Source organism: Notechis scutatus, chromosome Z (genome assembly GCF_049901735.1).
Source record: "Notechis scutatus isolate UNSWTSFEM ecotype Mainland chromosome Z, rNotScu1.2, whole genome shotgun sequence".
NCBI lineage: Eukaryota > Metazoa > Chordata > Lepidosauria > Squamata > Elapidae > Notechis > Notechis scutatus.
The window spans coordinates 65,217,606-65,244,702 of record NC_142025.1 but is presented as its reverse complement, the minus strand read 5'-3'; the positions used below and the strand labels follow the sequence as shown (position 1 = coordinate 65,244,702).

The following is a 27,097-nucleotide window of genomic DNA, read 5'->3' as shown; positions in this document are numbered from 1 at the left end:
TGGTATTTTGTTTCTTAAGACTATGACTAATAACAAAGATATAAATTTAGCAATTCATCCAAGACTAAAACCAGACTTTTTTCCTCATGTGTACATCTGTCTTCTGCTTCCTACTTCAAATATTATGCAGTCATTTGTTTTATTGCTTCCACTCCTTTGCTTTAAATATTAGCATGAGATCAGAAGTTTAAAAGGTGAGTGTGAATGCATGTGAATTTTTTAGTAAACTCAAGGGCAGAAGCAGAGGTATGAACACATAGCTGTGTTAGTTAAGCCACTCTGTGAATGTTGGATATGTTACAATTAATCCTGGCATTTGGGCAAGCATAAAATAAGTGTCTTTTGCACTCTAACCAGGATTTTAAAAGCAATGTTGTACCTGTCAGCATAACTACAAACACTTGAACTTAAATTATTAGCAGGATCAGTATATTAGGCAATATTGATTTATTTACTTATTCCTCTTTCCTTTCTCCCTTCCGATGAAGGCAGATTTATTATTTATATTTCCATATGAGCTAGAAGCAGAGCAGGAAATGTTATTAATTAGCCAGAAAAATTCCAGCCTGCAACTTTGCGGTCCTTCCACTAACCGCTACTTCATTCAACAGACTTGGTGTGCATACAATATGAAGTAAAGAAAGGGGAAGCAGAACAAAAGCTGGGTTTCCCAAGCTTCCTTTACCCTCCATGCTGTAAAATGCATGAAATGGTGAATTCCTTACCAGCACAATTTTCTTCAGGTTTCCAATGGACCTTCAGACCTTCTCTTTGACAAGCTCTGGCATAGGCTAGAAATGACTCACAATAGCAGTTTTTATGAACTGGGCACTCACACATATCTGTCACACAGGATCTGCAAGAAAGAAGGGAGTGAACAGGATCCGTCAGAGTCCAATTTTTAGAAATGTATAGCAACCATCACAGCAAATTCCTCCTATGAATTCCTGCATTCATGGACATTAATCTTGCTTCTATAAATGGTTTATAAACTTAATGGTTAATGGAACTCTCATAGTGGTGATACTAATTTATTTTATTTATCTAGATTACTCAGTGATGACATAAACTAAGAGTATGTGTGATCTCAGAAACAATTAAGGGTATAAACTTTCACATTCAAATATTCACAATAAAAAAGAATACTATTTTTATTTTATTAAATTGGGCCATCCCACTTGGCATGATGACTCTGGGCAGCTAACAGCACTTAAAAACACAAACAATAGTAAAATAAAATAAAATACATAACCTGCAGCCAAGGTAAAAAGCGATACAATGACAATTAAAACAATCATTTCATAGGCTCTGACCATCCAGCTTCCATACACAAAGAGGCAGAGGTATTGTAGAAAGCCAGCAGGGCTGGGGTTGTTCTAATTTCCAGGGGATAATGTTCCCAAAGGGCAAGTATCATGACAGAAAAAGCTTGTTTCCTGGATCCTACCAGATGATGCCTCTTGATTGACAGGATCGGTATTTCTCTCCTCTGCTGGAATGGATCAAACAATCAAGCGAATAAAGGTTCTGCAAATTACACAGCCCCATGCCTTGAAAGGTTTTTTTTTTTTTTAACAGACTTTATTCAGTTTTCACATTAAAAACAAAAATCTCTTTTTGGTGGACAACATATTTCCGGGTCATCATCTTTACATACAAATATGACAGAAATTATACATTGATATATGCATACTTCATTCTATTATTACCTTTTCCATTCCAAATTTTCAGTAAGGAGAGAAACAAACACATTAATTCTAGCCTCTTTCATTAATTTCAATCAATTTTGTTTCATTCCAATTATTTCAAATATAATCCTTTAATATTTATTTTTAAACATAAAGATAAACAATATGTATTTGCCTAATAAATAATAATAAGGTTTAATTCTAAATTCTTTCATTAATCCCAATCTAAACATTTTTAATTTCATTTCAATTATTTCAAATATAATCCTTAATATTTATTTTAAAAATACAAATAAACAATATATATTTGCCTAATAGTGGTAATAATGAAGTTACCAATGTCTCTCCTTGCTTTTAATAATCTATATTAAACTTATTAATTTAGCTGATTCTTTAGTCTGTCACATTCCCTTTCCATTACACATTTTTTTATAAGTTCTAAATTAATACAGATCTTAACACACCCACACAAAAAGAAAAAAGAACAAGTATAAGTTTCCCCTCTTTTACTATTTTGAGTGTGACACCTTAATGATTAGAATATACCTTTATTCCCTCATCTTAATTCCCAATAAACCATTAGTCATTACATCTTCTCAATTGGATTCCACAGCATATTCCACCCCCTCTTTAATAAGAGTTATCAGTATCTATATTACCCTATTTTCTAAATATTTTTAATTGCAGAAATATTCTTGTTACCCCTTGTCACCTGCATGGAATCCCCCTTTTTAATTCATCAACCATTATCCCTGAAAAGGCAATTTCTTTTCAACATTTTACTAGTTCTGTGTTTCTTTCTTTCACATGCCTGTTTCTTACTGCTTCTCCTCCCTCTCTTTTCCCCATAACTTTTCTCATTCCAATTTATCTCCTTCTTAATATCTTCCCTTCCCCTTTTCTGCTGAATCTTCCTGCCTTTTCTAACTTCACAATTATTCCCTCTTTTAATTGCTTTCTTGAAATTCAACTTTTTAACCTTCCTTCTTTCCCCACTTCTTTGTAACATTCTTTGTGTTAATTGTCCATTCAAAATGTCTTCTCCTTGAGTCAATTCCTGCTCCTCTGAGAATCTTTCTTCTTGTTCTTCAATCGCCATTTCCATTTTTTCTAGCACAGAGCAAAGTGATTCGCCTCTTTCCTGTAATAATTCTCTCATATTTTTAAGTTCCATTTTTAAATCCCAAAGAGATGTCATCATTCTTATATTTTATGATCCTTAAAATCCACAAAAAGAAACCACTTTTACTTCCCTTCTTTCTTCTTTCAATTTTTTAAAGTTCTCAGCTATTCCAGTTCAGGGTTCATACCAAAAACATCAATCAGTCCCACAAACAATCTTTCCTTCCTTGCTTTTTCCTTTATTCTGGTTCTGCTTTCACTTTCTAAAATTCTTACTTTGTTTCAATATTTCTGTAATGTTATACCAGTTCATTCAAAAACAAAATGCTTTTCTTTTTATTTGAACTACATTTTTATCAAAAGGTGACACTCTCCATTATACGAAGTCTTCACTTTTCCCCCCTATATTTTTATTTAAGGTTTTTCGAACCTCAATATTCCAACACAATCCAGTCTCCAATTTGTAAACTTTATTATTATTATTCTTTGACAATCTTAAGTCCAGCTTTAATTTTATACTTGATTATTCCCAAATTATTTTAGTCCAATTTCATTAAATCTTTAATTCCAGCTTCTTCCTTTCCCGGTTCGAAGCCCCATTTAGCTGTCAAAAGTATTTTCCTTTTTTTTCTCTGTCCCTTTGTAATTTCGCCGCTCACTTTTCTTTTCTTAAAAATTCTATGTTACCTTAATCCCGGGGTACTTTTATTTAGTTATATTGCCCAGTTGTCCCGGTTCAGATGTTATTCACCTCTTTCTTCCCTCCTGCACAAATCTTAGTCAAGCTGAGTCATCCTCTTTGGGATGGCCATTTTAGACCATTGCTGCAGTCGTCTTCGGGAGGAAAAAAAACCAAGCCCGGGGGGGAGATGCGGCTCCCCACAAACAGGCTTGCTGCTTCCTCTTACTCGCTGCCCCTCCAAGGCAGTTTCAGCCCCTAATCAGGATGATTGGGGCTCTCCGACGAAAGAGCACGAACGATATCCGCAGAGAATTGCGATCTACCGTCCGTCGGCGAGGAGGCTCTGCCTTCTTCCTCCTTGAAAGGTTTTATAGGAGACTGCCAGCATCTTGCATGGCATCCAGAAGAATACTGATAACCAATGCAGAGATGTAATTATTGCCTGGCACCAAGGGATGCCCATAAATGGTTTTGATTAGTAGCAAAATTAAGACAATGAAGATGCCTATTTTACTACTTTAATGTATCCTAAATAATTGAAACCTCGGCCTGCTATCATTTAGATGTGACCTTGATATGTCACAGGAAGCATGATTGTGCCCTTTAGTCCACAAAAGTCATGCCCACCTGTCATCATTGCCATCATCATTATCTAAACTCTATATAATCTGACATAAAGACTCAAATCAACATCTATTTAGTCCCACATTGGTTTGTGCAGAAGACAAGAGGAAGGAAGTATAAGTTGTTAAGAAAACAATCCATTAAGATTTCAAATATTATGCTTGCACAGTTCCATTTATATCATTTCATTGAGATGGCTCCACTAGCTCGCTATTATCAAAGTTTGGTGATAGTGGTCCATGTTCTGGATGATTGAATCAATGTGGAGAACTGATAAATTCATCAATGAAGAAAAATGCAGAGGTGAAGAAAGAAGGAACACTGGAAGAAAAACTGAAATTATGTTAGCTCTCAGGGAAAATTCTGATGAATTCATGATGAAATGTTTGGCAAGTTCCTTGTATATTTTAAAATATTCTAAAGTTTTGGTTTTAAATCCCAGTATGTTATGCGTGATTATGGGAAATATAGACCAATTCACGTGGACAGCACCACATTAGAAATACTATTATAAGTGCATCATACATTTGGCAATCTGAATTTTACTTTTTATGTTATTAAAACTGCAATGTAACAAAGAAAAATAATTGCAGCCTACAACAAATTCCAGATCCAAAATGTTTTGCTTGAAGAAAACATCCTGGAGAGAAAGAATGAAACAGCAGATTGTTGGGGAAGGAAGAATCTGGGTAAAAGCCATAAGTATTCCAGGGAACTCTGGCTGAAGGAGGCCAGTCACCCACATATGACAGTGAGAATGAGGGAGAAAGAGACCCAATGTTGAGTAGAGCCATTTCACAATCCCCGTGAGAATTGTGGTACCCAAATTGGGAGCTCAGGGGGATTTTGAGGCTCTCATAGATTCAGGCTACACCCAATGTTTTATAAGCCTGCCAATAGTGGTAAGGCAGGGAATCCAGGTGAGGAGGCTATCCAGGGCCATGAGATTTGAGCAAGTTGATGGCTCACTAATAGGAGGGACCCCAGTAATCCAACTGACTGAGCCCGTGAAGTTGGAGATGAGTCAGCACTGAGAGATGATCCGGTTCATGATTGTCCCGAAAATGATAGAAGTTGTGATCCTAGGAATACCCTGTTTGGACAAATGGAGCCCAACAATATGGTTGGAAGGGGGAAACAGGAAATTGAGGTTGGGAAGAGGCCCATTCCCTCTACCACACAACAGAGTTGTGCAAGCCTCCCTGCATAGGATGGGTGCTGAGGACCCAGAACACTCAAGGGCTGAATCAAATCAGCCACCAGGGATCCAGACCATCCCCAGAGAATACCAGAACCTGGTGGAGGTGTTTGGGCACGAAGAGTGTGGCATGCTACCCTCTCACAGGCCCACGGACTGAACAATTCAGATCCTTCCAGGGACAAAACTACTCAAATCCAAAAGGTACTCCATGACCCCAAGGTGATGAAGGAATTGAGGGAGTACATTGATAAGAACCTAGCAAGGGACTTCATCCAGCTGGCTAAATCCGGAATATCTGTGCCAGTCCTATTTAAGGAAAGGAAGAATGGGACGATGAGATTATATGTAGACTTCAGGGGGATTAATGGAGTGTCCTCAGGAAGCACTTGCTGGCCCACCTAGCCAAGGGGAAGGTATTTACCAGATAAGATTTGAGGGAAGGGTATTATTGTATCAGAATCAGAGAGGGAGACAAATGGAAGATAGCATTTAACGGCCCTTTGGGAAGCTTCCAGTTCAAAGTAATGCTATTTGGACTATAAGGGGCCCTGGTGGTGTTCATGCAGCTGATCAATAAGATGCTACATGGGCATTTATATAAGGAGTCCTAGTTTACTGGACAACATTCTCATCTTCACTGAGACTATAAACGAGCACATCAAACTAATCTGCCAAGTCTTTAAGAAGCTTCTGGCAGTGAATCTATACACTAAGCCCGTGATGGCGAACCTATGGCACGCGTGCCGGAAGTAGCATGCAGAGTCATTTCTCCAGGCATGTGGAGCCATTGCCCATTGCTTTCTGAGTTCTGGCATGCTGGCCAGCTGGACTTCACATGCACATGCACACCAAAAACCAGAAGAGCAACCCTCTGGTGCTCATGCACATGCTAGAAAGATTATCTCGTTTCCAATGCAAGCATCTGCGATGGCCACTTAGTCTTCTGGTTTCTGGTGCACATGTGGATGCAAAGACCAGTAAAGGAAAGAGTATCAGGCGTGCATACCAAAAGACCCAGAAAGGGACAATGTGGTGGGTCAGGATGGGCGGGCCGGGTGGGGTTCTCATGTGGCTCCAGCCCCCCGTGCAGCCCCCCTTCCCACCAATTTTCCCAAGGAGGTGCAACCACTTCTGTCATCAGCATTCCTCCCACCCAGCTCAGCTCCTGTGCCTCCCCAGAAGAGCAGCAACAGCAGCTGCCACCACAGTTGTGGGGGGAAGGGCAGGAATGACTGGCCAGCCACTGCAGCCGCTCTACACTGATGACCTGGGCCCTCAGCGGCATCTCCATTCGAGCAGCTTGCCTCCCTGCTGGCAGCTCCTCCTCCAGCATCCTGCCCAGAAGCGGCAATGCAACAGCTGCCACTGCTGGGAGTGAGGGGGCAGCGGGGGTGAGGACAGGAGGGCTGGGGCTTCTTGAATGGCCCCAACCCTCCAGCCCATGGCACTGATGCACATCCATGCTCCAGAGCGCCTAGCCAGTTTGGGCGCCCCAGAAGAGCTGGCCAGCTACCGCAGCCACTTCCATGCTAGCGAGCCATGTGGGCAGTTCATGTCCCCACTGGCAGCTCTTCTCCAGCATCCCACCCAGAAGTGGCAGTGCAACAGCCACCACCACTCGAGGCGACGGGGCAGCGGGGATGAGGACAGGAGTCCCGGAGCTTCCTTCCCTTCTTTTTTTTTTAAACAAATTTTATTAATTTTAAAGACAAACAAACCATAATTAACCATTAATACATGAACCTCTTTCCATTATAAATTTTACAAGTCAAATAAAACATTATTTTATACAATATAATTCTATTTTAGACCATTTCCATATGAGCATACAAATATCTCTTATCCAATTTCTCTTTATTACTCTTTACTCTTATCCAATTTCACTATTATTATTTTTCTCTATATTTATCCAATTTATAATTATCATCTATTTCTCTCTGACTTGGTTACCATTATTCTCATTCTATATTCCTGCAAGGTTTTATTAATTCTCCCACATACATAAACACACAAAACACAAAAATATAAAAGATCTTTTAGGAAAGTAACTTGGCCCCACAAACCTCTCTCTACATGGACTTCAATTATATTCATGCTCATCTTACATGCCATTACCTATTTTATTTACCATTCTATACCTTCTAAATTAGCTTCTCCACACATTTCACCTTTTCTTAATTCTATCTTATTTAATTCATTTTAATTTAAGTCATTATATTTGTATCCTTTGTCCATTCTTTATTATCCATTTGTCTCATTCCCTATAGTAAAAAGAAAAAAGAGTTTCTCCTGGAATCACTAATCAGAGTATGATGCCTTTCTATCATCCCCCTAAATTAACATTTAAAATAACACCTAATACCCAATCTGCTTCTGCTTGGTACATTCTATCTACTAATTTTTAAAAAAGAAAAATAATAAATCCAAAATGATTAAATACATTACTAAACATTTCAATATTTTAATCTCTTATTAACTCTTAAACCATTCTAATTTTCTATTTCTAATACAAATGCTACAATACCATCTTATGTAACTTGCAGAATCTCTTTTTTAAACAAATTATACATTACCCTTTGTCCCTAAAAAAAAATACCTCTTTTCCCATCTGGTTTCAAAGCTTTGTGGCTTTTCTCCACCTTTTCCCTTTCTTTCTTCTCCCACCAGGCCTTTCTACCCCACCTTCTCCTAGCCTCTGCCTTGTTAGCTTCCCTTCTCTGTTGTGTTCCTTTTTTCTTTTGTTTTCTAGCTTTATATTGATTTTGCATCTTATTTTTCTCTTTCTTGGGTGTTTTTTTAAATCTTAAGTCCTTCATTTTCCTTCCTCTCTTTCTCCTCTCTTTCTTAATTAAATTTTGAGATTCATCAAAGATGGCTTCTTCTTCTTCTTCTTCTTCTTCTTCTTCTTCTTCTTCTTCTTCTTCTTCTTCTTCTTCTTCTTCTTCTTCTTCTTCTTCTTCTTCTTCTTCTTCTTCTTCTTCTTCTGCTGCCTCCATCTGTTGTTGTGTTTGTTGATAAATAGCAGCGCCATTTCTAAAAAGAGAAAAGCTTCCTTTACAGCGTCCTTGCCCTCTCTTTTTGTTTGTTCATATTCTTTTCTCAGTTCCTCAACGGAAAAAGCCATTATAAATCTTTTCTTTTCTTTTTTTTCCTCTTTCTTCTTACAACCACCAAGATGTTTCAAAAATTAGAACATTCCCAAAATCCCAAAGTCACCACTCAGTCCAAGCCAAAACAAAGTTCTCACTTTCTCTTCCTGGGGTAATATCAATAAAAAAAAAAAAACGACCAAACCTGTATTTTAAAGCCTTATTGCAATAAATTTCAGTCTTCAAATCCTTAAGGCATCTCCTCCAACAATATATATATATTGTCCTCTCCCTTCCCACTTATCACAGAAAGCAAGTTTTAACTTACTATAAAAAAAACAAGTTTCTCAATATCCATTTGTTGATTCCATAGGGAAGGAGAGTAAACTTTCCTTTCAGCACCTCAAAATTGCCGCTTATAGTTCTCTTCTGGAAAGTATCATTCAGAAAGCCATAATTTTCAGGATGTTAAATATGTCTTAAAGTCCTGGGTCAGCCAAGAAAAACTTTCACTTAAAAAAAAACTTTCTCCTCTTCCTCCTGCACATTCTTACCCAGCTGCCGGCTTCTTTGTGGCGGCCATTACGGACCGCCGCTGCACCGTCTTGAGAAAAGGGGGTTTTGCCGGCCGGGAGGGGTCTGCAACACCCCCAAACCCCTCTCCGGATCCCCCCTGTCTTCAGCCACCCCTGCAGGGCAGCCTTAGCATCCAAACCCGTCTGGATCGGAGGCACCAAACGCTAGCGCCGCGGGGATCGCGCAGCATCGTGAATCCCTGCCGCTAGCGAAGCCGACAAACCGGAAGTCCCCCCTCCCTTCTTGTATAGCCCCAGCTGTCCTGGCCAGCTGCTTGCTTGTTTGCTGCTTGCCCTTGCTCTTCTGGGTTCCAGCGCACTGGCCAGCTTGGGCATGGGGCAGTCGTCCACCCAACCAGCAAACGCTGCCCCATTCACCCAAGCCAGCCAGGTGCTCCTGAACACAGATGCACGTCAGTGCCATGGGCTGGAGAGTTGGGGCCATGCAAAAAGCCCACTCAGGGAAGAGGGAAGCCCTGGCCTGCCCATCCATGCCCCCTTGCCCCCGGTGGCAGCAACAGCTGTTGCACTGCTGCTTCTGGGTGGGATGCTGGAGGAGGAGCTGCTGGTGGGGAGGCAAGCTGCCCACATGGCTCACCGGCATGGGAGTGGCCCTTCCCCCTCCCCTTCCCCCTGCAGCAGCTGCTGCTGCCACTGCTGGGGCTCGAGGATAGTTCACATCTGCAGCCCCATCTCCCCCAAAAGAGCAGCAGCAGCAGGCACAGGGTGAGAGACATGAGAACCACCACTACCAGGGCTGAGAGGGTGGTGGTGGTGCACACGTGCAGGCCCACCTTTCCAAAAGAGCAGCAGTGGCAGGCACAACAGGCCGAGAGTCAGGAGCGAGAACCACTGCCACCCTTTTGCCCCCAGCAGCAGCAGGAGCAGCGGGCGGAGCAGTTGACCGCCCAGCCAGCAAATGCTCATGGGTGGAACACCGGGGTAAAAAGTGTGCAGTCACACTCCCTTGGCAGAAGTGAGGGGGTTTTGCTGGTGGGCTGGAGAGGGGTGCTACATCCTGGCCAGAGTTGGGGCAAAGCTTTCCCACCTGCTGGCTCCCCAACCCAAGCCCAAGAAACACAGATGCCCCTTCCCTTCGACGCCAGGAAGGGGCTCCAGCTTTCCAGTGAAGGGAGGCAGCATTCCCATTCAACTTTCTCTCCCTGTCTGGGGCTGTGGAACTGGGTCGTCAGTGGGGATGTCCTGCCATCCTGACGGGGACCAGGGCAGCAGGCAGGGAGGCACAAAGATCCCCCAAAGGCCAGCAGAGCCAGCACATGTGCACCGGCCAGCTGGTCTTTGCATGCATATGTGCACTGGAAACTGGAAGACCAGGCACATTGAAAACTGGAAGATCGTCTGTTTTTTTTGTTTCCGGCATGCAGTGTCAAAAAGGTTAGCGATCACTGCATTAAGCTATCCAAATGTGAGTTCCATCAGACCTGGTGTCAACTAAAAAGATACTCCTTTGGCCTTTTTAGCTGCCAGAAAAAGGGAGTGGGGAAAAATAATACATTCCTTAAGTGCCTAGATAATTACCCTGGCAGCCCAAAGTTGTTGGAGCACAAGAAAATTATTGGAGAGCATGATTGATGACTCTTGGGGATGTATGTGTCCCATTGGAGAATACACATCCAGGGTGTGTGGGAAGGCCAGGGTCAAGGGGGAAATGAATGATGTATTTAATATCGGCTGCATCCAGCTAACACCAACATGTCCACTTCTAATACATCAATTTTCTTTTCCCTGATATGCAGCTAGAGACATGATTTGAATGGGGGTGGATTTGTTGGAGTCCTGACACTTGGGTTATTGAGTTTTGAGTGAAGGGGTGGAAATGGACACAGGAAAGGTGAAAGCCATCCTAGGATGGCAGCCTCCTTGAACCCATAAACAACTACAAGTTCACTAACTTTTATAGCCAATTCATCCTATCCTTTGCAAGAATACCCTTGCTGATCACACGCCAATGGATGATGGAATGCCAAACAGGGATTTAAAACTGAAAATGCTATTTGTAAGGGAACTGGTTGTGAAGCACCCTGATCCCGAGAAACCCTTTGTGATCCAAGCTGATGCCAGCAACTTGGCCATAGGGGCTGTGCTCCTCCAGAAAAATGAGGAGGTGAACTTGCAACTGTGTATCTAAACCTCCCAAAAACTCATTGACATGGAGATGCTGGGCCATATGGTAAAAGGAGGCTTTTGCAGTCTGGTGGGCACTATTGACTTGGTGCCACTTCCTGGAGGGGAGTAATGTACCATTTGAAGTGTGCACTGACTATAAACATTTGGAGGCACTTAGAATTCCTTGCAAACTCTCACTAAAGCAGGTTCAGTGAGCGCAATACTTCAACTGATTTAACTTCCTACCTCTCAGGAGGAAAAAAACTTTCTGGCTGATGCCCTCTCGAGAATGCCCCAGTACCAGAGCAGTCGTAATGTAATTATGAATGAATGAATAAATGAATTCTTTATTGGCCAAATGTGATTAGACACACAAGGAATTTGTCTTGGTGCATATGCTCTCAGTGTACATAAAAGAAAAGATACATTCATCAAGAATCATAAGGTACAACATTTAATATAGACATAATGTACAAATAGGCAATCAAATCATACTAGGAAACATTCAATATAAATTGTAAGGATACAAGCAACAAAGTTACAATCATACAGTCACAAGTGGGAGGGGATGGATGATAGGAGTGATGAGAAGATTAATAGTGATAATAATGCAGATTTAGTAAATAGTTGAACAGTGTTGAGAGAATTATTTGTTTAGCAGAGTGATGGCGTTCGGGAAAAACTGTCCTTGTGTCTAGTTGTTCTGGTGTGCAATGCTTTCTAGCGTCATTTTGAGGGTAGGAGTTGAAACAATTTATGTCCAGGATGTGAGGGATCTGTAAATATTTTCACAGCCCTCTTTTAGACTCATGCAGTATATAGGAAGGCAGGTTGGTAGTGATTGTTTTTTCTGCAGTCCTAATTATCCTCTGAAGTCTGTGTCTGTCTTGTTGGGTTGCAGAACCAAACCAGACAGTTATAGAGGTGCAGATGACAGACTCAATAATTCCTCTGTAGAACTGTATCAGCTATTCCTTGGGCAGTTTGAGCTTTCTGAGCTGGCACAGAAAGTTGTGCTTTTGTACTTTTTTGATAATGTTTTTGATGTTAGGTGTCAATTTTAGGTCTTGAGATATGATAGAGCCTAGAAATTTGAAAAAAATGAAAGTCTCTATTGTTGATACTATGTTGTCTAGTATTGTAAGAGGTGGTAATATGGGAAGGTTCCTCCTAAAGTCTACAGCCATTTTATGGTTTTGAGTGTGTTCAGTTCCAGATTGTTCTGGTCATGCCACAAGACTAGTTGTTCAACCTCCTATCTGTTTTCCCTTACCCTAACCCTAACTCTACATGGCCCTGGTGGTCATGCAATGATGAGCTGTGCAGCAACTGACCACACCAGAGAAGGAACTGACCTAGAAACTCAAAACTGAGTTATAAAGTGACCCCCTAGTTCAAGGAGAACCCCCAGTTCTTGACCATTATGGACAAGTTCATCTGGAAGGGGACTAAATTATACGTACTTAACAGCCTGTGGATGTAGGTCCTATGAAAGAGCCATGGCACCAGGCAGGTGGGGCATTTTGGGTTCCTGAAATCTGTGCACCTGGTTAGGAGACACTTTTGGTGTCCAGGGATGAAAAAAACACCAAGAGCTATGCAAAGAATTGTGCAACCTGTGTAACAATGAAGAAAAGGCTGGGAAAGCCCACTGGGTTGCTGCAGCAAGTAGCTGAGCCCACCTGGCTCTGGGAAAAGAGCACGATGGACTTCATAGTCGAGCTACCACAAAGTAGAAGGAATACCATGATTTGGATAGTGGTTGATTTATTTTCCCAGCAGCTCATTTCTTTGCCTGCCCTGGATTACCATCCTTCCACTAACTGATGAAGTTGTTCCTGAGGCATATCTACTGATTGCATGAGGTCCCATGCAGAATTATTTCAGATTGGGGGGTCCAAGTCATGGCTAAATCCTGGAGGGAGTTCTTTAAGTCCATTGGGTTCTCCCAGGGGCTTAGTGCAGCTTTTCATCCCAGTAGCAGTGGCGTGGTGGAAAGAGTTAACATCATGGTGGAGCAGTACCTAATGTACTATATCAACTACCAGCAGACTAATTGGGCAGAACTACTGCCTTTTGCTGAAGTGGCACACAATAATGCAAATACTGTATCATGGAATACCTTTCAAGTGGCCAAAGGGGTAGATCCCATACCAGAACACTGAACTTTGACAAAAGCAACAGAAGCTTACAAAGAGCAGGCTGATAAAAGATGGGCCCTGCAGAGAGTCTTCGGGGGGGAGAAGGTTTATCTCTCCACAAAATATTTAAGACTAAAGTTGCCCTGCAAAAAAACAGGTCCTAAGTTTGGGGGGCATTCCCCATCATAATGGTAATCAATCCAGTTACTGTGGTACTAAAATTTACTCGCCTTTTGGGGAAGGTGCACTCAGTGTTCCATAGTAGCTTGTTAAAACTGGTAGTCAGCTCTATATTGAGACAGATAGCTTCAGTGGCTCAAAGCCCATAGTGGTGGAAGGGGAGACACATTATGAAGTAAAGCAGATTTTAGATTTTATAAGGGGAACTTGCATTGTTTAGTGCAATGGAAAGGATATCTTTTATCAGAGGCCACCTAGGTTAAGAGCACCAATGTGAGAGCAAACTGGCTAGTAAAGAAATTCCATAAAAACCCTCAAAAACTCAAAACATCAATACATGGAAGGGAGGATGACTGAAATGGGTTTAATTGCTATTTGTGCTTCATATCTTAGAGATGCTTTTTTACAATAAGTGGAGCTGACTGTCAACTCTCGAAACAACTCTAGCTGAAGTGATATTTTTCTTGCTTCGTTTCTTAGTTGCCATACTTATTAGGGGGAGGGGGACTTATGGAATGTAGAATGTTTTCCTCCAATGGTGCCAGACGTAACAATGATAGGGCTCTTGAGAACCAAGATATAAGATAAGGCATCAGATCAAAGTGTCCTAGCAACGGCAGGAGGGAGTGCTGAGAAGTTAATCACCTGCTTGATTGGCTAACATGACTTGTGACACAAGGGATGTGGACAGTATCTATTCTTTAATTATACCAAAGATGTGGGAATTATTCAATGTTAGTTCCACCTTTGACTGTGCCGATATGATGTATCCAATAAACAGGATTTTTGAGGAAGCCAAGGCCTCAGAGTCTTGAATTGGTTTAGGAGTATTACTCGCAACCATGTCACCCAGTTTGAAATATTTCTCTTCTTTTTTCAATGAGAAAGGGCAATTTTGTCCTGCTCTCCCTTCTATCATGCTGCCTTCAAATATTAAAAGCAGATATAGTTCTTGCACTGCTGCTGGGATATCTGATTTAACTACACCTCCCATCACCAACTATATGCGACAGAAACATGCAGAAAATTGAAACTGATCATTCCTGCCACTATTACTACTGCCTGCCAAGTAGGTATCAGAATGGGCCATTTGAATTCATCAAAAGATGGCATGCATTGCTGGGGATGGAGGTTGCCTGACCCACTGCTAAAGAAAAACAATTGCTATTGGAAATGTCCTCAGTTTGCCTCCCTAATCCATCATGTACTGCTACTTATTTTTACTAAATCTAGAATTGTAGTTCTTCCACATTTGTTTTCTGGCAGGTGTGAGACCCAAGATACACAAACTGTGTAACCGTCCAACAGAGACATATTATCATGGGTTTGATATTGTTTGGCTCATCAGTTTTTGCAAGGATAATATTTCTTGCAGCATTCTATATAAACAGGTCATCCCTCTAATGGCAGAAGATAATCTTTGGGAAATTGTCTGGGTTTTGTATGTGAAAAACAAAAGCAGATGGCTGGGATTTTCTGTATAAGAAGCTAACAGCAGTGTTTTCACAAAATGAGCCTCTCAGAGATGTATTAATCAATACATATATGCTGTGGAACCAGACTTATCTTGCTGCTAGAAGATCATTATGTAACAAAAGCTTCCTTTGTAGCTGCCCGTGCAGGCTCTAGTCTAGAGAGCCAAAAGCAGAAGAAAAAGACGTGATGTGGAATAGCTGTTATACTTGTGTCTCAGCATCTGTCCAGCCTAACATGGCAGAAAACCAGGCTTTGCTCCTGGGCGTCAGCAGGTATTTGAAATATTGTAATCAGAAGTTAGCTACCCAGCATTCCCATCTTCTCCCCTGCAAACTGCCCCCATAATCCAGTTGTTTACTAAAAGGTGATGTGCCAGAAGTTCAATGTTGACGAAACCTTGGAATGCCTCCTCCCAAACCAAACTTTTCCTGGCTGGGGTGTGTGTGTAGCAAGAGAGAATGAGATGGAGAAATAAAAGAGTTCCTGGGTAAATGTGAACATTGCACTGTTGAGGACAATCTGGCCAATCACATACATACCACAGTGATGATATGTAGGCTTTAAAGCTGTATTCTTTGAATGAGAGAGTTGTAGAGACCTTTGTTCCCTTTTTTTGTAATTTTTTTTTTTTGCTAATACATATGAAAAACTCAACAGAAATAAATGTGCTTGTGTAAAATATTACATTTATGAAAATATTGGATGTCTAGAGATAACTACATTTCAAACTAATCATATTGCTAATCATAAGTTGCTTCTCTGCATCCTTCCCTTTGATTTGAATGATATCACTACCATACTCAATAAATACTGTTTCCCCAAAGTAATTATTGTTTGTTTTCAGAATAAGTTGTCCTGTAACAATAAATATTTTCATTGAAGAAACAAGTTTTGAGTGAAAGTCTGGAGGTGCAAGGGCTGTGTACTCATGATTAAAATTTAAAGGGCTATGTGATAAGGTAAGAGTTCACAGTGGTAGGATGGCTGTAAATGCCACTTTTTATATTTGAAATTCTACTTTGAAAGCCAGCGTGGCATAGTTTAGTTTAGTTTAGTTTATTGTCACTGCACCTCATACAATGAAATCAAACACCATCTTCAGTGCACATCATGACCATGAAAATAAACACAAACACACATCCTTCACCCTTCACACATTGAACCGGAAACCGCTGACCAATACTGCACTATACAGCAGAATTCAAAAAAGCTACTGCCCTGGGATAGAAGCTGTTTTTCAGACTATTTGTCCTAGTTTTTATTATTATGTACTGTCTGCCAGATGGTAATAGTTCAAAAAAAGGATTCCCAAGATGAGATGGATCTTTGAGAATGTTTTGAACTTTCTTAAGGCAGCGGGAGCTATAAAGCTCTTCCAAAGAGGGGAGAGGGCAACCAATGATCTTCTGGGCAATGACGTCAAACCTCTGGAGTGCTTTCCTATCTGCCACCGTGCAATTGGCAAACCATACAGAGATGCAGTAAGTTAAAATACTCTCTATGGTGCAGCGGTAGAAGGTCACCAGCAGTTTTTCATTTGGTTGTTGTTTTTTGAGAAGTCTCAGGTAGTATAATCTCTGCTGGGCCCTTTTGACCAGTGCTGCAATGTGGGCACCCCAGGGCAGGTCCTCTTTTATGGTAACACCCAGAAACTTAAAAGTGGCCACTTGCTCCACTCGGTCTCCATTGATAAGCAATGTCTGATCTGTTCCTTCTATAGTCCACTATAAGCTCCTTGGTCTTATTGGTGTTGAGGACCAAGTTATTGTCTCCACATCATGAAAGAAACAGGTCCACCTCATCTCGATAGGCAGACTCACCACCACCCCCGGAGATGAGTCCCACCACTGTTGTATCATCTGCAAATTTAGCAATAGTATTACTAGCGTGAGTGGGAATGCAGTCATGCACATAAAGAGTACGCAATCCTGTGGTGTACCAGTGTTAAGAATAAGGACTGAAGAGGTATGATTACCTAATCTGACCCTCTGTGAGCGGCCAGAGAGGAAATCCATAATCCAAAGACAGATTGAATAAGAAAGGCCAAGGTCCAGAAGTTTCGACACTAGTCTATGTGGAAGCATTGTGTTAAATGTAGAACTAAAATCTACAAAAAGCATCCTCACATAGCCCCCCTGCTGTTCTAGATGAGTCAGAGCAGTGTGAAGAGTAGATCTATTTCTTCTGTATGCAAACTGGTGTTTATCAAATGTATGCGGAAGACCAGAAATGATGTGCCGGAAGACCAATTTCTCAGAGCACATGACCTCACCCCTTTCCTAAGAGGTCTGTAGGGGGCGTGCATAAGCACACCAACGTGCCTACTGTCCCTGTCCTATTGTTTCTCTTATTCTTTTATTTTTCTTATATGTACCCATTTCATGTATTCACAACTATGTATACACTTATACTTATTATCTTGTAAACAATTGGCAAATAAATAAATAAATAAATAAATAAATAAATAAATAAATAAATAAATAAATAAATAAATAAATAAATAAAAAAAAATAAAATGATGATAGGAGTGAGTGCCACTGGTCTGTAATTGTTGAGGTTATTGATAGGGAACTTCTTTGGCAGCGGAACAATGGTGGAAGCCTTCAAACAAGATGGAATAGTGGACTGGAATAAAGACCGATTGAAGATCCTGGTAAAGACTCCAGCCAACTGATCAGACAGTCTTTAAGCACTTGGCCAGAGATACCATCAGGACTGGCAGCCTTTCTAGGGTCCATAGTCCTCAGAATGCTCTTCACCTTCTGTTCCTCCACAATGAGGTGGGGGCTACATTTGGCTGGTGGTTGTATTTTAGCTGTCTCTGTTTCCACTTCAAAGCAAGCAAAGAAATGATTCAGTTCCTCAGCCAATGAAGCATCCCCCTCAGCAAGGATGACATTGGTTGGTTGATGGTTTGTAATTTGTTGAATCCCTCGCCACACCTGCCTCATGTTATAGCTATAAAAATTATCCTCAATCTTCCTCTTATAATCAGTCTTGGCCTTCCGAATACCTTTCTTCAGATTAGCTCTGGCAACACTCTATCTTGCCCTATCACCAGACCTAAAGGCCTTGGTCCTGTCACGCAAGAGGCACTGGACTTCCTTGGTCATCCAAGGTTACTGATTGGGATAGATCCTAATATGTTTATCCACAGTGATAGTATCTGTGCAGTGTTTGATATAGCACAGAACAGTTGCAGTGTGCACCTCTAGGTCAGGATGGTAAAAGATGTCCCAATTTGTGTTCTCAAAACAATCTTAAAGTTGTTGGGAAGCATCTTCTGGTGAAGATTTCACTGTCTTGATTATAGGTAGAGCCCATCTCCTAAGAGGGATGCACACTGGTGCTAAAAGCAGTGACATATGGTCTGATTGTCCCAAATATGGTAATTGTATAACCTTATAGCCATGTTTGATGTTGGTATATACTTTGTCCAATATGTTTGCTCCTCTAGTAGCACATTTAACATGCTGATAGAATTTAGGGAGCTTTTAAATCAGCTTGATTAAAGTCCCCCGCTATGATATGCACAGCATCAGGATACTTATTCTGCTGATTACTAACAATGTCAGACAAGAATCCCAAAGCTATGGTAGTATTGGCATCAGGGATATAGACTGCAGTAATCAAAACCACGCTGAATTCCTGTGGAAGATATATGGGTCTACATTTAAGAGTCATATACTCTAGATCTATGGAGCAGTGGCTGTCCACAGTCTTTGTATTGATATACCAGCTTTTGTTCACATAAAGGCTTAAACCTCCCCCTTTGATCTTGCCAGAATCTCTACTCCTGTCCTGCCAGTGAGCTAAGTACTCTTCCAGCTCAACAGCTTCATCTGGAATGAGTGAATGAAGCCAATTTTCTGTGATTAGCAAAACACAGCAGTTCTTGATAAATTTAGTCTTTGCAATCTGTAGCCTTAATTCATCCATTTGTTAGTCAGAGATCTTGCATTGGTAAGAAATATACTTGGAATTGAAGGCTTGTGTGGAAACTTACTGAGCCTAAAGAAAACCTCAGCATGGCATCATCTCTTCCTCTTCCTCCGCCTCTTCCTCTTTCCTACAGGGATAGTGATCCATGGCTCCCCCAGGGTACTAGCTGCTTCCTTCGGTATGTTATGAGAATGTATAAAATAGTCCGTAATAGCCTTTTCACATTTCAGTCCAATTTGTAACAAGGCTTGCTGACTATAGATGCTCCTTGCCCGACAGGATTCAATCAAAGAAAGGATCCAAAACACACACAGAATCATACACACCATACACTGAAAGAAGGAGCAGCCAGCCACAGCATCCATGTATGCAACCATCTTGAAAACCGTTTTAGGATTTAAATGCATTAGATTAGCAACTGGGAGACCATTGATTCTAATCCTGCCTTTCGGAAAGGCACCTTTGAACTCTCAGCCATAATCTTTTTTCTCTCTTCTTTTTTTCTTCTCCTAGGAAGAACATGGCAATGGCAAATCATGTCTGAAAACTGTTGCCAGGAGAATTGCAGGGAGTTATCTAGATCAGGGGTCCCCAACCACCGGTCCGCGGACCGGTACCGGTACCGTCCGTGGAACAAGTCCTACCGGGCTGCTGGTTTGCTGGGCGCCCATCTTTTTGATGAAAAAGTGCTTCCGGTGAGCTTTTCCGGTGAAAGCTCACCGGAAGCACTTTTCATCAAAAAAGATGAGCGGCGCTGCGTTTAGTGAGCTTTTCGGGTAGAAAGCCATTTCTACCCAGAAAAGCTCACCGAAAGCGCTTAGCCCGCCATCTTTTTGATGAAAAAGTGCTTCCGGTGAGGTCACGGAAGCACTTTTTCATCAAAAAGATGGCGGCGCCCAGCTAATCAGGTACCGGGCCGCGCCATAAAAACGGTTGGGGATACCGGGCCGCGGCATAAGAAAGGTTGGGGATCACTGATCTAGATAGTTTCTAGGGATCAAGACTGAAAAAGATTTCCTTTTAGCAGCATAAACAAATGGTGTCGGGTATGATATTCTTTTCTTCCAGTGGTGGGATTCAATTTTTTTTACTACTGGTTCTGTGGGCGTGGCTTATTTGGTGGGTGTGGCTTGGTGGTCATGTGATTGGGTGGGTGTGGCCAACTCAATGTCACTCACGTCAAGGGGTGCCTCGCCTGGCCCCTCCCCCCCAGCCATTCCTTATCACACCCAGCCTTAACATATCTATAGTTCTATAAAAATGTTATTCACCTTTTTTTGACTTTATTATCTCCATACTATAGATGTACTTTCATGGATCACTGAAAGGAGGAAATGGCTCACATGCTTTGCCCAAGAGTGTGATAGGCAACAGGTTTTTAAGGGTTGCCACAAAGAAGTGGGTGCAATATATTTTCCAAAGAAGCAGAACGTAAACAAGAAGCAATGGATGGAAACTGAACAGAGGGAAGCAACCTAAAACTAAGGAGAAACTTCCTGACGGTGAGAACAATTAACCAGTGGACCTGCTTGTCTCCAGAAGTTCTGGGTGCTCAATCACTGGAAGTTTTTCAGAAAAGACTGGACAGCCATTTCTCTGAAATGGTATAGGGTTCCCCCAAGATCCCTCTAAGTGTTATTCTGTTATTCTGACACTTTCCCAGGAACTCTACTCAAATTTATTTCATAATTTCACATATAAAATAGCCATTTGTGTAATACAACCTACATATTGTTCAAAACAGTAATTATTATGGCTGATGTCTGACAGCAAGCCTAAGTTAAAGATCATAAGAGTGCTTCTTTCTCTGTATGTATACAAAATATCACATACCAGTATGTATACCAAAATATCGCATATTAAGCTGGACTTATGCAACCTGATGTACAAAATAAACACAATTATTTATGCTCTGGACTAGACATTGACATAAATACCTGAAAAATATGTGGTGGCCCTGGGCAAAAGAAAAGCAATAAAATCACTCTAGATGTAGTGTAGTGACAGTATAAAATATTAACACATGATAAATAATGAAAGAGCAGCGTAATCGCGGACGGGAGAAGAGATAGCCTCGTCAAAAGAAAAACGTCATCAATGTCAGCCGAGTAGAGGCTGAATAGTTTCGAAGAGAGTTTAATCTGAAGAGAGGGTGAGGGAATGCTCTAACCAGCCAGCTTGTTTATCGGGGACGGACTGAGGCGACAAAAGGAGTGGTGGAAAGGAGTTGCAACAGAATGCGAGGGGGAATCCCTGATGTAAGGGATAATCAACAAGCAGTTAAACTGCTTAAGGGAGGAGATAGAACGGGAGGAGTATGGTTGTGGGGAAACTAAGGATATAGCTGGGAATCATGGATAGTGAGCATGCGATGTAGGACTATGGGGTTGGGAAATTAGGGGTAATAGAATAATTGGGACACAAGCGTAGGGCAGAGGTAGAAGTGTTTAGGTGGGTGGAGTAAGGGGATAAATTGCGCTGGAAGGCGGTTGCTTTGTTCGGGTCTACTGTGCTTGCTGATTTACTGTACATAGAAAATAAGCTACTATAAACCATTCCGTTTGTTGCTTCATATCTACGGATTCCAGGAAAACAGCTAAGAGAAACAATTAAAAATAATAGCATAGTTTTCTCTCTTTCTCTCCCTTCCTATGTCTTTTTCTTTCACATGCATACAAATGCAGAAATACAAACACACTAACAAAGATAAAGCGATCATCCTGATTTTTTTTTACCATCCAATTTCCATAGTTTGTAGGGAAAGAGACTGTAATATTTTTTCCCCAAAAGAAGAAAAGAAGCATCTACCAACAGAAAGAAGAATTAGGGGGAAACATGATAGCATTGTTCCACACATACACACACACGGCTGGTCTGGGACGATCTCCAGTCAGCAGCAGGCGGGGGGAAAGGAAGAAACGGGTGGCACCCCCCCCACTCCAGCCCTCTCTTTGTCACACATGCACGTGCACACACACACATACACACATCTGGCTGGTCTGGGACAATCTCCAGTCAGCAATGGGCAGGGGAAAAGGAAGAAATAGGTGGGCCCCACCCCACTCCAGCTCTCTCATGCATGCACACACAAACATACACACACAGACACATGCTAGCTAGGCCGCACCAGCAACGAAGTGAGCCAAGCGAGCCCGGGAATGTGGGGGGGGCTTGGCAAATTCAGGGGATGGTAGGGAAGGGGAAGGCAAGCTCCGGGGATGCTGGAGGGGCCTAGTGTGACTCGCAGGCTTACCTTTCAGCAGGAAGATCAGAGCTGCTCAGTTGGGACATAGGGCCAGGCACTATGTGGGAAAGCAGGATAAGCCACGAGGACCCAGTGTGAAGTGAGGTGTAGGGTGGGGCAACTGAGCAAGCTGCAACCAGGAACCACTTTGGGGACGTGGCCATCCAGAACTCACTACCTGTTCGGCAACCCACGCTAAATTATTGCTGCCGGTTCTCCCGATTAGGTGAGAAGTGGCTGAATACCACCTCTGTTTTCTTCCCTCCTGTCACTATCTTTAGCTTTGTTTGTCTAATTCTTCATTTTGTCCATGGGAGAACATAATATTATAATGTAGCATTCTTTGGGAAAGCATTCTGAGTAGAAAAATAAAAGCAATTTTTTCCAATAGTGATAACTATTTTTCCTGAAGCCTCCTGGAACATTGGAAGAGTATACTACTCTAAAGCCATTATGATGAATTTTAGAAGGCCAAGAGGAGTAACCTGATCTTGTTTTCCTAACTCTGTCTTAAAAGAATTGAAATAAGTCTCACACAAACTTTTATCAACCAGAAATAGGGGGTAGGGAAGGTGATCGTTTTGCATCATTTTGCTTATATGAATCAGCCAACTATTCATCTGAGGTTGGCCTGTCAGCATCCTTAACAGTATGAATACTGAGATGTTGGATGAAGAGCCAGCCTCCCTGATCATCCAGGCTTTGCCGAATTAAAGCATTGCCGAATCATTGGGCTGGTCTTGAATTAATTCATAGCTGTTCCATGAACTGCCATGATTGTTTTCTTTCAAGAACTTGAAATTATGGTTCTTCTGTAAATACTGAAGCAGTATCTGCAGACAGTGGGGCTTTCATGTAGCTTATATTTGGGTTTCAAATTCATACCATGCATACTTGGGAAATAAGACTAGAAATAAATTCTTCCAGTCTACACCAGAAGGGACTCATTAAGAATATTTGGAATGAAGTTAAGAATGCAAAGCACATGTTAATGTCCCTCAGAAAACACACAAATAATTGCTTTGCACATATATTAGCTTTCTTATCAAAGTGATTCCACTGATTTTAGTATAAAATTCTGGCAAACAAAGTTTAATCTCCCTCCCTCCTTCCTCTCTCTCTCCACAAATGATTATAATCATTATACTCACTGTCAAAGAGCATAGAAATATACTGGCAAATATCATAAATCAGATGTCAGCTAATAGTGCTGACATTAACATTGATTAATGAAAGCACACAAAAAATTGAAGTGTTATCCTGAATATCTGATACCATATCAGTCTAAACAGCTTGACATTCCTGCTTGCCTTGAGTATGTAACACACATATATACATATAACACACACACACACACACATTATATATATATAATATATATATATGCAGGTCTTGGCGTGTTCGGGTCTTTTCCTGTGTAAGATTGAGAGTATCTTGGCAACGTTTCGATGAGGTCCCACTGGCCATCTTCAGGCTGGTGCTTTCAGCTTTGTGCTTGTGTGAGCAAAGTGTGATCAGAGCTGCCGTCTCTCTATAAATACTGATAGGGAGGTGTGGTGTGCTGGCTCTGTTGTAAGTGGGTTGGTTGGCTGTGTTGTTATTTCTTGATTGGTTGATGGAGTTGATGTTTGCAGATTGGTTGGCTTTTTCGTAAGAACCTGTGTGGCAGAGGTACTGGCTGTGTGTTTATCAGCCTCCTGTGTTTTAATGACCTAGGTAATAGGCTGTGTGATGACCTTCTGAGTTCTATTGTTGTGACATCCTGGGTCTTGTGCTGTAATCTCCTGGGTCATTGGCTGTGTTGTAACATCCTGAGGTTTTGTGGTGTAACCTTCTGAGTTCCATGATGTGATATTCTGAGCAGATGGCTGTGATGTAATGTTCTGTGTTTTGGTTTGGCTCTGAGTTTGAGGTCTGGCTATGTGGTCATGGCGTATGTCAGTTTGCTTAGTTTGGGGGTCAGGGAGTGTGGCAGCTGATGATGCAGCCGTGGTCTGGTTTCTGGAGGGTGGTTGCCTTTCGACTATGGGTTGGGTTTGGGGTTGAGTCTGGTGAGGGAGATTGGTGGCGGCGTCATGTGTTGTTTTGGGTCCGGTGTTGGTTTTCATGGCTGGGACTCGTTTGTTGATAAGGGCTAGTTTCCAGATGTCTGGAGGTATCGTCCTGTTTATTCATGTTATGGGGGTGTTTCTCTATTTTGATGGCTTCCCTGATTATTCTCTTGTTGGAGTGTTCAGTATTGGAGATTAATTTGGTTCCCTCAAAATTAATTTCATGTCCTGTGGCTTTAAGGTGCTGGAAAAGGGAGGAAGTATTTTCTTCTTTTCTGACTGCATTCTTGTGTTCTGCGATGCGTGCATTTATTCTCTTGTTGGTTTGTCCAATGTATGTGGCTGGGCAATTGTTGCACGGTATTTCATAAACTCCTTGGTTTTCTAGCTGGATCTTGTCCTTGGAGTTTCTTAGGATGTTGGCTATTTTTTGGTCAGTGCCGAAGGCTGTCCTGATATTGTGTTTGTGGAGAATTTTGCTGATTTTATCTGTGGTGCCTTTGATGTAGGGGAGGAAGGCGATACCGTTGTCCTGTTCTGTTTCTCAGTTTTTGGGGAGTGTCTCCCTTAGGATTAGGTTGGTAATTGTGTTTCTTTGGAATCTGTTGGAAATTAATACATTAGTGAGGGTAATTCTGTTCTCAGGTGGTCTTTGTCAGCTAGGTGTTTGGTTCTGGAGATGAGGGTTTTGGGTACGAAGTTGATCTGTGCAGGGTGGTGATGGGATTGTCTGTTTAAGTAGCAGTTGGTGTGTGTTTTCTTCCAGTGGATGGTGTGTCCTAGGGAGCCATTGGGTTTTTTGTAAATTAGGACGTCCAGGAAGGGAAGTTGGTTGTTGGCTTCTGTTTCCATGGTGAATTGTATTTTGGGGTGTAGGCTGTTGAGGTGTGTGAGGAAGTTGTCCAGTTTTTCTTTCCTGTGTGGACAAATTACAAAGGTGTCATCTACATATCTAAGCCAGAGTTTGGGTTTGTGTTCGGATTTGTTTAGAGCATTGGTTTCAAAGTGTTCCATGTATAGGTTAGTGATGACGGGTGAGAGGGGTGATCCCATGGGTGCTCCTTCTATCTGTTTGTATCTTTGTCCATTGTGGATGAAGTATGTATTGGTTAGGCAGTGGTTGGTCAGATCTAGGATGTGCTTAGGGGGGTTGTATTTGTTTTGGATAGCTGTCACGGTTTCTTTAATAGGTACTTGGGTGAAGAGGGATATGACATCGAAGTCCACGAGTAGGTCGCTGGGTTGTAGGTTTTGTTTCTTGGTGGGGTCTGTATTTAGAGGTTTGTAAGCAGGGTCTTGGAGTAGGTTGGATAGTTTGGATTGGTAGTCTGATGTGTTCATCACAACCATGGCGTTGCCTTTGTCTGCTGGGAGAATGATTATGTTGTTGTCTTTCCTCAAGTTGGTGAGTGCTTTTTGTTCTTCTCTGTGTAAGTTGCTTCTGGGTGGACTGCTGGAACAGAGGATGTTGGTGACTTCAAGTCTGATTTTATTGGCTACATCTGGGTTAATTTTGGTTAGGCTAGCTTCAACTCCGCATATGATGTTTTCGGTGGGGATGCGTTTGGGAACTACTATCAAAGTCTATTTGCCTCGACCTAATATGTAGAGAAACTGCCTCTAAGCAGTGAACAAGCATCCTCTGAAATCCTTTCCTCTTGGCCACTAATCTCTATAAAAGAGATACGATCTAGTATTAAATGTCTAAAAAGCAATAAAGCCCCAGGTGAAGATTTTCGACCAGGAGAAATATTTATGAACTTCATTGATTGGTCTATTATTGGCAGGTCTATTCACACATATAAATAATACCTGCCATATTCCAATTGGCCGGAAGATGGCAATAGTGATCCCCATATACAAAAAAGGAAATAAAAAGAAACCTAGTAACAACAGTCCCATCAGCCTGATCAATATCGTAGCTAAAAATATATAAGATTCCTTCTGAACAAAATGGAAATCTGCGCAGAGGAAAATCATATTCTCATACAAGACCAAACAGGTTTTAGACAAAGCAGATCTACCATTGACAACTCCTTTGTTCTAAACCATCTAACTGCTAAATATGCCAATAAAAGGAGACCCCTATATGCAGCCTTTATAGATCTTACAGCTGTATTTGATATAGCTAGTAGAGATGTACATAAACTGACAGCTCTTAAAAATTGAATCTAGACTACTAATCCTAATTAAAGCCCTATATACAAATACTTGTTTGAAAGTGTGGTATGAGGTTAATGGAACCCTGACTAACAGGATCCACACAAGCAAAGTGGTAAGGCAAGGGTTCATTTTAGCCCCATTACTATTTAATTTATACATCATTGACTTGCCAGGATTAATGAAAGACCTTATAATGCACATGCCAATGATCCTAAATAGAAATTGTAACACCTTGCTCTATGCTGATGATATGACCCTATTATCATACTTATAAGTAGGACTGCATAGGCTACTAAGAAGATTTAGCTACTACTGTCAAGATAACTCTGTAATTATTAGCAAATCAAAATAAAAAATCAAGGTGTTTGGTAAACATAACTAGAGACATAGATGGTGAACCAATTTAACAGGTTAGCACCTTCATATACTTAGGCATAACTTTTTCCAAGACTTTTCTGGATCTTGGGCTTGTAACCATCAACGGAGCATACTTAGAGCAAAAGCTTGCTTGAATCCATTATTTAATTTAAGGAATCACAGTTACCCATGCACCCTAGTACCACTAATCAAAGTATATAAAGCTAAGGTAATCCCTATTACAGAGCTGAAGTTTGGGGTTTATACTCCAATACAGTTTTAGAGCAAGCACAATCTCAGCACCTAAAAAAATATTAAAGGGAATGTTTAAAACATTTAGTTCAATTATAGAGTTTAATTGACTATTGTGTTGATGTTATTATAAAACTTCTTATTGCAGCATTTGTCTTTGAAATAGATAATTGGAATGTTACA

General features: G+C 41.4%; 1 protein-coding gene and 1 long non-coding RNA gene across 3 annotated transcripts in view; both read right to left on the bottom strand.

Moving 5' to 3' along the window:
- Positions 1–27,097, bottom strand: part of BMPER (BMP binding endothelial regulator) — a 525,475-nt gene that overhangs the window by 2,856 nt on the left and 495,522 nt on the right. For both annotated transcript variants that reach the window (XM_026674868.2, XM_087947656.1), the window contains exon 14: positions 726–856. In XM_026674868.2, coding sequence (XP_026530653.1) covers positions 726–856 — 131 coding nt within the window. The remainder of the gene's footprint in view (positions 1–725; positions 857–27,097) is intronic.
- LOC148128904 (uncharacterized) lies at positions 1,840–3,846 on the bottom strand. The gene is made up of 2 exons (XR_015746012.1): positions 3,498–3,846; positions 1,840–3,073 (listed from the first exon to the last, which is right to left on the bottom strand). It is a non-coding gene; the product is annotated as an uncharacterized LOC148128904 (long non-coding RNA).